Here is a 14,994-nt window from a genome sequence, read left to right as displayed (position 1 = left end):
TTTTACAGTACCTTTCTGTCTGGAGCCAGCAGTATTTCATTGTGTTGTTTTTCCAGTTCAAGTAAAAAGTGTGAAAAATTAATGAATTTTTTAAATCCCACAAAGAAAGAAATCAGGTGGGCATGTATGAGAATGTCTGCATTGTTTGCTGTCAGCAGATGGGCGCTGGTTTAGGATTATGATCAACGATTCTTCCAGTCTGTTTCATGTTCCTTTGAACTGATCGCACCTTAAAAAGATGGGATAAGATATCTCGCATTCTCACACCAGTCTCCTACTGTGCACTTTCAGCTAGACCCCCTGTCCCCCTGACCCCAGTCCCCCCCGTCCCCGTCCCCGTCCCACTCGTCCCACCCAATGCCTCACTGCCACCTGCTCTGTGAGTACTTAATTTCTATCAGTTGTATTTGTGTTTAAAAATTCACCATGGTCAGACGCTTTGGATGATGTTGAGGGACAGTGATTTAAGGGAACAACGTTTCACTCTGAGGACCGAAGAAGGATCGACCGGCGAAGGGGGGAAACGCTCCTGCGACCACACAGCGAGCTCGCCGCTCGGTCTGTAACCGTAGTTACAACAGTTACCAGTTTGCACATCCCAGTAGCAGTTTAAAACGCATTGCTTTTATTTCCAACCCACACTTCAGGGACATGTTCCACAGCAGGGGTGTCCAGTCTGATCCGAAAAGGGCCAGTGCAGGTGTTTGTCTTAGCCCAGCACTATGACACCTGATTCAAGTAACTAACTAAGAATGGTCTTCAATCAAGACCTTGATAAGTAGAATCAGGTGTGTTTGTGCTGGGCTATAACAAAAGCCTGCACCCACACTGGCCCTTTTTGGATAAGATTGGACACCCCTGTTCTACAGTGTCGTGCTCTGTGACTTGTGGCTACGGCTCGCTAACCACTTCCTGCTGCGGTAGCCTAAATGCGAAAGGCCCTGCCCCAGTGCTTCATACACCATGTTCAGCACTTCCGGAGGGGCGGACCAGTGCACCTTTCCACCACCAATACTACAGTCATGTGTGCCTAAGAGCTAAAGAGCGGTGTGTATAAATAACAAACTGTTAAATCTCTTTAAAATAATACTCCACACGAAACATAGCTTATCTAAGCAAATCTATTTACACTTTAAATATATAAGATAACCTTCTCCCTTTTTAAAAATATCCCAAATCATCGTTCATTGTATTATGTAAAGCTTTCAGCTCGACTTATGAAAAAAAGAAAAATTTCAAGTTTTGATAAAGAAAAAGGGTCGTTCTCTGACCGTTTTCTTTATCTTGGACATTCTTGATAACTCCCAGAGGAAGCTGAGTATTCTAGTCTTACCATAATTTCTCCCTCCCGCCTCAGCAGATATTGCCTGTCTCTTGACTCTGCAAAGCTTTCGCAATAGTCATAATTCTCATATGGCACTTGCATTGTTCGACATGTGTTCATGAACAGAACAACGAAACAAACCAAGAAAAGAATAATAGTGATGCCGACATCGGGTCAAAAGTCAGGGGTCATATTTCCGATTCTCTCCGGTATGGCCGCTGGTCTAGGGGTAGAGTAACCTGCAGTCTCTCCAGCTCGTGTCGGCCGGTGCCGCCTTCATCTAGAACCCCTTCCGCATTTCCCTCGTCCTCCTCGTCCCTGTTGATGAAGGCGAGCTCGTTCTCGTAGCAGAAGGTGTTGGCGCTGGGGACCAGGAACTTGTTCTCTACCATGTCCTTGGCACTGCAGCGAGGGGTGGAGGGCACCTCGAAGGTCTTGTGGAAGTTGGCGTAGTCCACTTTGTACTGGTTCTTCTCCTCGAAGATGACCGGCTCGAAGCGGCGCCCCCACAGGACCTCGCTGGACAGGTAGGAGCTCCGTGCCTGGGTGGTCATGGCCGTGGCCTCCACCATCCCCTCCAGGATCACCACGATCTCGAAGTCGGACGTCTCCAGGTCCTGCTTGCTGATGCCGAACAGGGGGCTCTCCTCGTCGATCTCGTGGAGGATGGTGATGGGCGAGACCAGGAAGATGCGGTCCACGCCCTTGTCGTAGCCCACGTTGATGTCTATCTGGTCGAAGGGGATGTACTCCCCTTCCTCGGTGACCCGCGACTTGATCAGCTGCGCGCGGACGTGCGCCTCCACGATGTGGCTCTTCCGGAGGTTGCCCACCCGCCACATCAGGCACAGCTTCCCGTCCCGCATGGCGATGACGGCGTTGTGGCTGAAGAGCAGCGTCTGCGCCCGCTTTTTGGGCCGTGCCATCTTGGCCATGATGGCACCGATCATGAAGGAGTCGATGACGCAGCCCACGATGGACTGGAAGACCACCATGAAGACGGCCAGCGGGCACTCCTCGGTCACGCAGCGGAAGCCGTAGCCGATGGTGGTCTGCGTCTCGATGGAGAAGAGGAAGGCCGCCACGAAGCCGTTGACCTGGAGCACGCAGGGCGTGAAGTTCTCGTCCCCGCCGGGGTTGTCCAGGTCGCCGTGGACCAGCGCGATGAGCCAAAAGCCCAGCCCGAAGGCCAGCCAGGACACGATGAAGGCCAGCGTGAAGATGATGAACATGTAACGCCAGCGGATGTCCACGCAGGTGGTGAACATGTCCGACAGGTAGCGCTGGGACTTGTCGTCCATGTGGGAGAAGTGGACGTTGCACTGGCCGTTCTTCCGCACGAAGCGGTTGCGGCACTTCTGCCGCGTGTGGATCTTGCCGTTGCCGAAGCCGTTGACCCCGGGCATGGTGGCGGCGCGCGGGCCCTCTTCCTCCGACGAGACGATGCTGTAGCGGCCGGCCCCGCCCGCGCTCATCACTCGCGGGGCCCCAGGCGCTGAGGGGCCGGAACGCTGTGCAGTCTTGAGCTGGCGGGGGGCGCTGATGAGTCCATTGGTGGTGATGGTAAGAACCGCTCCCTGTCCTCAGGAACCACTCCTTGTGCTCAGGAACAGCTCACTGTGCTCAGGAACCTCTCGGCGTCAGGAGCTTTGTGCAAGGATATATCTGTAAACCCTTCCAACAGCCTGTAGAAAGAGAAAATTTTTATTAAACTCGATCATCAAGTTCTGATTCAGCCAAAATCACAGCAACAGAGCCGACTGTTTTGGCTTTGCCCGTGTGGGACATTATAATCTTTGAGTTTTGATGGTTTTGAAAGAAAGCTTTAGTTCTATGTATTCCCTGCTTGTTGATTGGTATGAAAGCACAGCTGCTCCTTTTGCACGAGTGCAAGACAGGATATCATGTACATCGCTGCGTGTCTCTGGTGCCTGTTAGTCCAAAAATATTCCGTAAAAAAGGTTGGAACAGTCAGTGTCTGCTGATCAACAAGTTTCTGAAAACCCCATCTGGTATCATTTCATGTGGGTATTTTTGGTCTGCGATGAATGGCTTTAGAAATGAACAACACGGACGTAAAAATTTCAGGAATAATTATGCCAGAAGCAGACTCTCTTTGTCTTTGATTTTTTCAGGCATTTCAACCCAAACCCAAAACCCACAACATTACCCAGGTGGACCATGTCTGGATATTATCTGGAACTTGGTGGATGGATGGTCTGTTCTACCAAACTGCCCCACCAGCTGGACATGGGCCATGTCTGAAACAGCCTACTGTACTTGCCTACTATTGAGTATACAAGCTGCATACTCAAAATGCTGTAGGCAGATGAGCTGATTTAGACATAGGTAAGGTCTTGCCAGCATGGTCACTGTCTCAACGACCTTGTTGCCAGCTTGGCCATCTCCAAACCAACTGAATCGGCTTTGAACCAGACTGGAATCAAGCAGAAATTTCCACTGGGGCACATGGGGAAGAGTTGTTGTGCTCGATATCGTTTGCAAACGTGACTGCAAAATGAGTTGATGGGGTGTAAAATGCAAAACAAACAGCTAGCGGCTGGACAGTCTGTACGGGAAAGAGTAAGTGATCCTTATGTAATCTGAGACTACAGTACCCTCGGTGTCTGCTGCGGGCTAAAACACAGCAACTCGATAACCTCCCCTTTGTAGGCTCCAGGCGGTGGTGGTGGGGGTGGGGAGGGGGGGTATATAAGCACCGGTTCCTGTACTGATCAAGCTGGGTTTCCTGGTGCTAAAAATGTGAACTGATTAAAATTGGCATAGCAGGCCGCTTAAATATAATATACAGGCCTACTATTGGTGTGTGTGTGTGTGTGTATGGGTGTGAGTGTGCGTGTGCGTGTGCGTGTGCGTGTGTATGTGTGTGTATGTGTGTGTGTGTGCATGTGTGCGTGCGTGCGTGCGTGCATGTGTGTGTTTGCTTGTTGGCCCAGCTTTGGGACATGATATAAGAGCATCACAGTTTGTAAAATTCTCAGTAATAATGCCTAAATCATATTAGCATCTTGCTTTACTAATCAAAATAATCAATCAATACTTTATTGCCATGCCAACAGAAGTTGATAGTAATACCCTCAACCAGTGAATGTCCAACTGCGGAGAGAAGCAGAAGACAGGCTGAATGAAGGGCACACAGGCCCAATCACGGGCACGGGGGCACACAGGCCCAATCACGGGCACACAGGCTGAATGGCGGGCACACAGGCTGAATGGTGGGCATGCAGGCTCCATGGCGGGCACACAGGCCCAATGGTGGGCACACAGGCTGAATGGTGGGCACACAGGCTGAATGCTGGGCACACAGGCTGAATGCTGGGCACACAGGCTCAATGGCCGGCACACAGGCTCAATGGCGGGCACACAGGCCCAATGGTGGGCACACAGGCTCAATGGCGAGCACACAAGCCCAATGGCAGGCACACAGGCCCAATGGCAGGCACACAGGCTCAATGGCGGGCATACAGGCTCAATGGCGGGCACACAGGCCCAATGACGGGCACACAGGCCCAATGACAGGCACACAGGCTCAATGACGGGCACACAGGCCCAATGACGGGCACACAGGCCCAATGGCAGGCACACAGGCCCAATGGCAGGCACACAGGCTCAATGGCGGGCACACAGGCCCAGTGGCAGGCAGGTTCAAAGGTGTTGGGCGACACAGAGCACAGACAGACACAGTTACGCGATGTGGGCACACAGACTGCGAGGGAAAGCTCGCTGTTGCCAACAGAACAAACGCTCTTTCAATCACCATGACGACTTCAATTTTCCCACTCCTGCCAGGCTCGTCAAACGAAGCCGTTCGCTCCGAGGAGGAAGGCAGGCTGCTGAGTCACCTGAGCCTCAGGCAGGAACTTCACCTGCTTCAGTTTCACAGGGGCCCCGTTCCCCCGACACATCGCGCTGCACAGAGCTCTGCACTTATAGGAGGAAGCGCTCCGCCATTTTCTGCACTACCAGAGTTTAAGGAACGAGCAGAAACAATTAAAGGTTCGGAACAACGCATAACTGAAGACTCACATTTATTTTATATTGCATTTCCGATCTAATGTTAAGTTCCATTTGAGTTTCTGTGCCTTTTGGTTTAGAAGGACGGAAAGGGTATCATAGTGTATTGCACTGTATGGAATTGTGTCTTATTATTGGGGCATGTTGCCCATTACTGTGATAGTGTGACACTATATGACCAAAAGTATATGGACACCCTTTGGTCAGGGGCTGTTTTAATGGTTTGGGCTAGGCTCCTTAATTCCAGTGAAGGTAGATCTTAATGCTACAACATCCAATAAGGTTCTATACAATTCTGTGCTTCCTCAACAGTTTGGGGAAGGCCCTTTCCTGTTTCAGCATGACAATGCCCAAGGGCACACGGCGAGGTCTATATAGAAATGGTTTTGCCTGGAACAGTGTGGAAGAACTTTACGGGCTTGCACAGAGCCCTGAATTCAACCCCATCCAACACCTTTGGGGTCAATTGGAAAGCCAACTGCAAGCCAGGCCTAATTGCCCAAACAGTGCCCGATCTCACTAATGCTCATCTGGCTGAATGGAAGCAAATCCCTGCAGCAATGATCCAACATCTAGTATAAAGTCTTCCCAGAAGAGTGGAGGCTGTTATAGCAGCAAAGAGTGGACCAACTCCATGTTAATGCCCATAATTTTGAATGAGGTGTTGAATGTCAGGTGTCTACAAACTTTAGGTCATATAGTGTATTTTGTGCTTTGTGCAGGATTCCTATTTATTTTTTTACTTTTTAGTACTTATATAACAAATTCTTGAGATCTGTTCAATGTGTCAGAATTACTAAATGGATTCTTAAGTGTTATGGACTCTGAACTTCAGAAGAGGGAACTGTACCTCATAGGCAGGACATTTCTTGCAGTTTTTCTAAGCATTTTAGATTGGTGCACACTTGTATGTTTTCAGTGATATTGCAAAGAAAAATCATAACTAGTCTAGCACATTGCACAGAAAGGTGCCGTTTGGTCTCTAAATTTGTCCACGGAGTCGCAGCGTTTCCCAGAGCTGGGGCAGCCTCCAGCTGTGTGGTGGTGCCCGTCTGACTGCCTGCCCAGAAAAGCAGCAAGCTGAGTGTGTCGCCATGGCAGCCGCGCTTCTGCAGCTCCGTTAGCCGCTCTGACATCACAGCTAAACGCATTTGCTGCATCACCGCAGGCCACGCCTCCTCCGCTCGAACGCACAACCGTTCCTGAAATGCCAATAACACGCTGCCCGCCCGCCACCTCTGCTCGAACGCAACACTGCCTCTAAACTCCAATGCAATTCCCCCCTGACATTTTGCCCATGAACACCAGCCTGCTGCTCTGTTTCAGACCAGCTTTCAGCAGGCTCTCTACGGCTAGACTGTTTCAGCAGAGACAGTCTGCACTGCAGACATGAACAGCAAAAGGTGAACTTCGCGCCACACTCCTCCATTTTGGCTCGCATTGCAGTTTAGGGAAGCTGTCTGTAGAAGCATTACAATTCTGCCCTTGATTGGCCAGTTCTAACAAACTGCTTTCACTTGCCACCCATTAAAGCCTAAAACACCAAGCTTAAGATTTGCTTGTGTTGAATAGTGTCCATTTTCCCTGCACCACTCACATTTGGCCATTCAGGACTGAAGTTAGTTATTTGCACGGTCAGTCTCTCTGGAATTGAACTTCCCCTGATTGTTGGGAATGAAAGCATTTACTATCCTGCAAAGGGGAACGCGGTGATCGGAAACACTTCTGCTCGAAAGCAGCGAGCGCCATGCACATATAGACACCCAGTGCATTTCTGAGGATGAGTTTGTTTTGGTGAGTCGAGTTTGACCCTGGAAAACAATCCCTTGCTCAGCAGATTTATCAGGGGCATGGCTGACCGAACACTTCACCTGCGTTGTGTTTTCTCCCAACGCCACCGCGTCGGCAGACGAGCCGCGATCACGCGGGCCCTTCCCTCCTCGGCTTTTAATGGACGCATTATTCGGTTTGTCATAGCGGCTCGCTCGATCGCCGCTGTAGAACGTACATTATTAATGGAAAAAACCAACTCCACGTCATTCCCTTTGCCCTGCTGATAAAGAAGCAGACTTCTACTAATCGCGGGGAAAAAAACGTGAAGTGTTCTTTTTTTTTCATCCCTCCCTCCACTTTTTAATTATCATTTTTCTCTTTAAGCTAAACCGCTGGCTGCCGGCCCTGGTGGGCACACAGAGCTAATCCTCAGTCCATTAGGGTCGGTCTAATTGCCATTTTCTCAGACCGTTTAGCCAGAGATCACTCAGCCGTGCGCTGCATTAGCGCTTTCGCCGCGCGCCCGAGAGCGGGCCTCGCGGAAGGCCTGATCGATGCTGGCGGGTGTTTAATGCGGATCTCTTGCTCCCGGTTGCATCAAGCGCCGTTACCGCAGCAACACGCTTCGCTGTTTCGCGCCCCTCTTCCCGTCCTCTGCGGGAACAAGTGCGGGTAACAGAAGCCTGTTAAACCGTGAGGAACCCCCGCCGTTGACCCCTTTAGCACATACAGGCAGGCCGTGTGTTAGCTTAGCATCTGCTAACACACGGCTGGTGCTCCCTGCTAACACACGGCTAGCGCTACCTGCTAACACACGGCTAGCGCTACCTGCTAACACACGGCTAGCGCTACCTGCTAACACACGGCTGGCGCTACCTGCTAACACACGGCTGGCACTACCTGCTAACACACGGCTGGCACTACCTGCTTACACACAGCTAGTGCTACCTGCTTACACACAGCTAGTGCTACGCTGCAAAATCATAGCTAAGGGGTAAACAAGTTTAGCATTCCCTGCTATACACAGTGAACTTCGACACAAGAACACAAGAACAACAGAAGAATGTGTTACTTGCGGCCTACTTGGACTGGTTTTTGATTATGTGTATACTTCCCACATGATGAGAGGAACAATTTTTTTTTACAAAGAATTGTCCAGCATGACAAAGAACACTCAAACGTATGCTACATATTGCCTGCACAATTCAAATTTGAAAAGTTATTATGCCCTATGTCACGGATCAAAGGACACCACTGTCATTATGTACGTTCTCATATGACCAGCCGAGAAGAAACAGTACGAATCATTTTGGAGAAATTTGCAGTGGCACTTTGAAAATCTAGTGACTATGATTTCTACTTTACACATATCATAATACATCATTCATCACCCAGTGTCTAGTTATTTGTACTGTGAAAGTATACACTGTGTATATCAATAGAGCACAGACAATTATTTGAAGCCAAAACAAACGCATAGTAATCAGACCTGGATCAAATACGTAAGTGGTATCAGGAACACTTAAGCATGTCAGTTGAATATCTTTTATTTATTTTACAAAGCCTGCAGGTAATATAATTATAATGGCAATGAGTTTGTTGAGCTTGTTCGCACCAGCGTTTTTGTTTTGCTAATTACGTTTGATGCTTGCAGTGCAGAGATACACATCGGCCCACATTCATGCTGAAGTGTGCGATTGCTGCTGTCTAATTTGGCTTTATTTGATTCAAACAGCCAATGCCATTACCCAAAAAAGTGATTAACTTTCCACCCTGTGAGAACTGCATAGACATGGGAAGCAGGGTTTTGAGGAGGCTTAATAATAAGAGTTAAATACCGGTCACTGCACGCTTGTTACCCAAACAATTAGATAGTAGAGTGTTGAAATGGCTTTTAATCATTTATATTTTGAGAAATAGTGTTGTTGAGGGGTGTCTCCTGGCATAGCCTGTAGAGCACTGTCCACAAGCTCATTACGAGCCGTGACGTCGGCGGTTCGAGTCCGACCGCGCGACCTTTGTCGCACGCCTCTCCCTCTCTCTTCCCCTTTCTTCCTGTCTCTCTACACTGTCCTGTCCAATAAAGCTGAAAAGCTCATAAAAATATATGTTTTTTAAATAATAAACTGTCGTTGCGTGCGTAAACGCATCCCACTCAAAAAAGATTCTATAAAATTCAGAGAAGCTGTACCGCTAACCGCCGCCTGTGGCAACACAGCTACTGGTGACTTTCTGGGGATCAATAAAGGCCGCTATGTGTAAAATAACTTTTCCTGCTTTCTGTTTTTCAGTAAAGCAACTTTGCGACGGTGCGTCTGTAAAAGGCGTCCCACAAATAAAACTGAACTGAAAATCAGCAGCAGGTTTGTTCCGCGTGAGCGCTTGATCTTGCAGCCGGGTGGCTAACGTGGCAATGAAAACACAGGGGGCTCGCGACTGGATGACAGCCTTCCAGCTCGGTGACCCTGAGATGCAACCAACGTCTGCAGCTCTCCAGCTGTGATCTTTGGAGCGTTCTTTGGCTCTCAAACCACCCTCCTCGCTGCGCGTGGGGGGGGGGGGGGGGGGGGGGGGGGGGGGCAAAATACACTTTCATCTCCACCAGGCAGGTTCACCAGAGCTCCAGTTGTAAAATGCTTAATTATAGCGGGTATGTGCACATCCAGGCATTTGGCTTTTTATAGGCATTGTCTGATTTCCGAAGGTCAACATGGTTTTAGACTCATTTCATTTGTGTTCACTAACCTTCCGCATGATAATGGATGACTACGGGAGCTTGGCGTGTGCGTCACTCCATATTTATACCCCAGTGAAACAGGAAGTAATGCACTGTGCGGCCAAGTTATTTCTTCATAGCTTTTCTTTGAACATTACCTCAGTTAAAGGTTAAATTTCGGTCATGTGCAAGATCAAGCTGATTCAGGAGAGCAGAGACAGAAACGTTCACGACTGAATGCTGTGAGGGAGTGCTGAGGAGCCGAGGGTAGTCACGTGACATTGAAGTCCTTTGTGACGTCATTTCCCTTGCTGCTGATGCAGGGTGTCGGTGGGAATGCACAGTAGCCAGCCCAGAGCCCCCCTTGGGAAGAGGAAGTCCGAAAGCCCTCTAATGCTCTCTAATACTTTCCAAACCCCCAGCTTTATTTCCCCCCTCTGAAGCAGGAAGTGCACCTGGCTCCTCCACCCCTGCGAATCTGACCCAGGTCACATGTTTGACCCCTCCGGGTTTTCGCTTTGTGTTTTCTTTACTGAACCGTAAGCCGTGTCAAACGTTAGCAAGGGAACAGGGTGGGCAATGCTCGTTTCGCGGGGCGAAAGAGAGGCAGGAGGCGAGCGCTTTTTGAAATTGAATCTGAGCGGCGGCCTCTTTTGTGCAACAGGGCGCAGCGCTTAATTTGTTTTTTTTTATTGTCGTTCGCACCTGTTTGAAACGGGCCGGTTGCGCCCGCTGGGTCCCAGGCGTGCCAGCCACACCGGCACAGGAAACACCGCGGCCGAAACGATTGGTTTAACGCTTCCACCTGCTGCGTCGTTTGGGGTGGGGTGGAGGGGGGTGGGGGTATGCGTAGAGACGTTCTTTAAAGGGAGGTTACCGCGTGCGCGGTTGGCTCATGGGTGCTATTGATTTTTAGCCATTGAGTTTGCTAAGAATTCTCCTGTTTATGTATTATATCATTACAGAACATTAGGTTGTATAGCTTCCTAGCAGGCAAGACAGGGAAACCATGTTTAGATTAATGGCCGCCTCTAATTGCAGCCCCTACACAAGATCATGATCTACTGTAAAGAAGGGCTAGTGCCTAGCTGTGTCAGTCATTTAATCATACAGCCCAGGCTTAAACGAGTGATTTTGTGATACGCCACAGAGAATAGACTTTTCTCACGGGCAGTACTTTATTGAATAAGGTCTTTATTGCTATAATTCAGACTGTTATTACGAACGCCTCTCTTAGCTAAGCAGCGTGGTTCTTGTCTTCTTTCCACTACAGTATATTAGTTCAGAAGTTCTCACCCCAAAAGGGAGTGAGGAGCAACTGAAGAAAGAAAATGGGGCTCTTGCGAGCCAGAAAACTGGCAAATGGCACCTGCCGCACCTGCGCCGTTTGCCTGATGTAGAGCGAGCGAAAAAAGGCTAATTAGCACATAAAAGCCCAGGGCTGTCTGGAAGTTCCTCTCTCACCGCTCCGAGCTTCGCCCGGAGTCCAGCACGGCCGGGATTAGTTCGCCGAGCCACGTAATGACCCGTCCCCATGGCAACCCCACACCTCCCACACACCAGCGCCCGCTCCCGAGGACACCTGATGAGCCCCCCAGAGGAAGGGGCCCATCTGCACTCCCGGGCCAGAGCTGCCGAATTAGCAGCTATGGTCCTAGGCCACAGAGCTGTGCACACTTGCCCCCGATGTTTTGCCACCAGCCATTTCTCTTAAGGGGGGGGGGGGAGGGAACAAAGGGCAAGAGAAAAATCCAAAAGATGTGTTTAACCAGCTTTCCTGAACAAACTCCATTCTGTTTAACCAGCTTTCCTGAACAAACTCCATTCTGCCTAACCAGCTTTCCTGAACAAACTCCATTCTGTTTAACCAGGTTTCCTGAACAAACTCCATTTTGTGTGTGATAATGTGTGTGATAATGTGGGATTGTTCTCTCCCCAGCGCGAGCGTGTGTGTGTTATAACGTGGGATTATACAGTGCCTAGCATCAGTATGAGCATTCATGTGTGATAAGGTGGGATTGATCTGTCCCCAGCGGGAGCGTGCGTGTGTAATAATGTGGGATTGATCTCTCCTCAGCGCGAGCGTGCGTGTGTGATTGATCTCTCCCCAGCATGAGTGTGCTTGTGTGATAATGTGTGATTGATCTCTTCCCTGCATGACCGTGCGTGTGTGATTTTGTGAAATGTTGTGAAATAATGTGTTGTGCTATGAAGTGTGAATAGCTGATGATAGGTGGTGGGGTAGCAGTTAACCCCAACCCTTCCCAACGTTCAACTGAAGCCTGAGCTCCAGCACACAAGCTTTGTGCAGCTACCTCCCTCTCGCTAACCTTTTAGCATTTCTGCGCTAACAGCGGGTAAATCCAGCACATAAATCTTAGGCGTATTGGGCTCGTAGCGTATATTCAGCTCATAGCATAGCATTTGGACTAGAGAATGTGGTGCCTGATATTAAAGACTTGTAACTTGACTTGACCTGAGCTCTCCTAACTTAGTACTTACTTGAGACGTGCACATTATTACTTACTGACTTACCCTAACTGAATTGGACGTTAAAGTTAAGACGTATTTGCGACCTGCACAACTGTGACTAGGTTATTTTGGCTATTATTAGCTAGCTCAGATTCACTGAGAAGAAAAATAATGGTTGTTCAGTTTTTTTTTCTTCAATGTTTCCTTCTGGCTCAAATAGTACCACAAAACATCCTGATTGCAAAATTGAGCAGAATAGATTGACTATTTAAATGGTCAAATTGGTCGATTTATTTCGTTCTGAGGTAATGTTTAAAGAAGAAATTGGTGAGTTGTATTCTTTTTAATTGACAAATTTTTCCTTATTAATTGTTAATAATGTATTAGAATGTTATTGATTCTTTTATCACTAGTAATACATTTCAAATATAAAACACTATAGAAGGCACCAGTTATTTTGTATGGTCAACATAAACACAATTAAAGACAATAATATTATTAAAAAGACAATAATATCGAGACAAAAGATCCTAAGAAAGAACATGGAAAGTAATATCATAACAGCAGACATCAATCAAACTCTTATAACCGGAGACATCGATCAAACTCTTATAACCGGAGACATCGATCAAACCCCCCCCCCCCCCCCCCCCCCAGCCGTAATAAAGCCAGTAGCCTAAAGCGACTGGCCAGGCTTAATAAAGTTTTGCCCGTTCATATTTTTAGCATGCCAGTGAAAGGGGAGAGGGTTGTTTTCGGTGGGTGCCTGGAGGTATTTGATGAGCTGTTGAACAAGTGAGAGGGAACATCCAGCACCAGCTGGCACCCATCTGAGGAGCGGTGCATGATGGGAGCCAAAGAGGGTCCCTGCTCAACATTCATTTCACCCCCCCCCCCCCACCCCACCCCACCCCACTCCCTCTCCACCGAATATTTTCAAAAATAGATGCATCACCTGTGGGACACAGAGAGAGCTTCTTGGCCCTGAGCACCAGAGGTGGGTTTGGTAATGGGAAGAAACCTACGTACTGTACCCACATTTAAACACCGTGATGAATCTCTGACGCTACGGGGGTTGTTTTCTAAAATAGACGCGCGCGCGTGCGCACCCATCCAGGGCGAGAAAATGGCAGAAGCCGTTCGTCTCAGCTCAGATCGTTTTCAAATAGTCTGTTACGAACGCAGCGGAGCTACAGAGGGACGAGGCAGCGGGCCGTGTGAGGACCCTGAGAACGCAGCGGTGTGAGGACCCTGAGAACGCAGCGGTGTGAGGACCCTGAGAACGCCGCGCTGGAGGACCCTGAGAACGCCGCGCTGGAGGACCCTGAGAACGCCGCGGTGTGAGGACCCTGAGAACGCAGTGGTGTGAGGACCCTGAGAACGCCGCGGTGTGAGGACCCTGAGAACGCCGCGCTGGAGGACCCTGAGAACGCTGCCGTGTGAGGACCCTGAGAACGCCGCGGTGTGAGGACCCTGAGAACGCAGCGGTGTGAGGACCCTGAGAACGCCGCGGTGTGAGGACCCTGAGAACGCAGCGGTGTGAGGACCCTGAGAACGCCGCGGTGCGAGGACCCTGAGAACGCAGCGGTGTGAGGACCCTGAGAACGCAGCGGTGTGAGGACCCTGAGAACGCCGCGCTGGAGGACCCTCAGAACGCTGCGCTGGAGGACCCTGAGAACGCCGCGCTGGAGGACCCTGAGAACGCCGCGGCACGCTGCCGCTCCTGACTCCACCCTTCTCCTTTAACCTGCTCCGGTGCTATCTGCACCCCGCACTGGAAACAGCAGGGAAAAGTAATAGTTTCGCAAGCTAGCGATGTCTAGCGTGACAAATTTAAGCCCAAGATCCAGAGCTTGTTTTCCAGGGCCGGATCTAGAGTGGGGGTGGGGGGGGGGTAGTTGCAGGTGGGTGGCAGTGCCACCCCTCCCCCAAAACTTTGCTCTGCCCCCAAACTTTCAATATTGTTCTGGAATAATCAATCATTTTGATCCACCACTACGGTCAACAGACACCTATTTAAGTACATATTTATCGCCGTATTTTCGATTCTTTCTCTGCTCAGGAGCCTAAGCCAATTACAAAGACGCTCTGTTCAAAATAACAAATAAAATTATTTAACTAAGTGACGTAAGTTCGGATTGGTTGGTTGGGAACACAAAGCTTGGAGACTAACCAGGAGTGATGGTGTCACGCTATTTTACTGTTGCATTTTACTGTTGTTAGTGTATAGTGGGGCTTTGTTGGATTTGGTTTTATGCGACGTTACTAGCTATCTTCATACAGATGCTGCTTCTGATCCAATCACGTGTGTGCAGTCTTCCACAGTGCAAGAGTATCTGGCAAAGACACAAATTACTTAGGAAGCAAAAATGCAAGTTACTTTGAGGCAAAATTGACTGTGTTTTTGCATGCAGACTACTACTCAACAATTTTGGTTTCTCACGTTATTGCAACATTGCTGAGAAACCAGCAATGCTGGTTTCAAAAAACCACATGAAGTGAACTGTACCTATAAAACAGCAACTAGACCTGAAACACTAGGTAATGCAAGCTTACTTCGCAATAAACTGATTTCATCGATCAATTAACTGTTGATTAACAATAAAAACCAGCACAAGTGTGCCTTTCCAGGGCCAGAGGACCAGGGATGGGGATGACCACTACCTTAGAGAAA

At 49.1% G+C, this 14,994-nt stretch overlaps 1 protein-coding gene across 2 annotated transcripts in view; it reads right to left on the bottom strand.

Annotated features, from left to right (window-relative positions):
- Nucleotides 1-348: 348 nt before the first annotated feature.
- The window catches only part of LOC118216154 (ATP-sensitive inward rectifier potassium channel 12-like), a 64,672-nt gene continuing 50,026 nt past the window's right edge, over nucleotides 349-14,994 (bottom strand). For both annotated transcript variants that reach the window (XM_035397192.1, XM_035397191.1), the window contains exon 2: nucleotides 349-3,009. In XM_035397192.1, the coding sequence (XP_035253083.1) occupies nucleotides 1,513-2,799 (1,287 nt within the window). In that variant the 5' untranslated portion in view covers nucleotides 2,800-3,009 and the 3' untranslated portion in view covers nucleotides 349-1,512. The remainder of the gene's footprint in view (nucleotides 3,010-14,994) is intronic.

This window comes from Anguilla anguilla, chromosome 17, assembly GCF_013347855.1.
Source record: "Anguilla anguilla isolate fAngAng1 chromosome 17, fAngAng1.pri, whole genome shotgun sequence".
Classification (NCBI taxonomy): Eukaryota; Metazoa; Chordata; class Actinopteri; order Anguilliformes; family Anguillidae; genus Anguilla; species Anguilla anguilla.
This window is presented reverse-complemented; position numbering and strand designations above follow the sequence as displayed.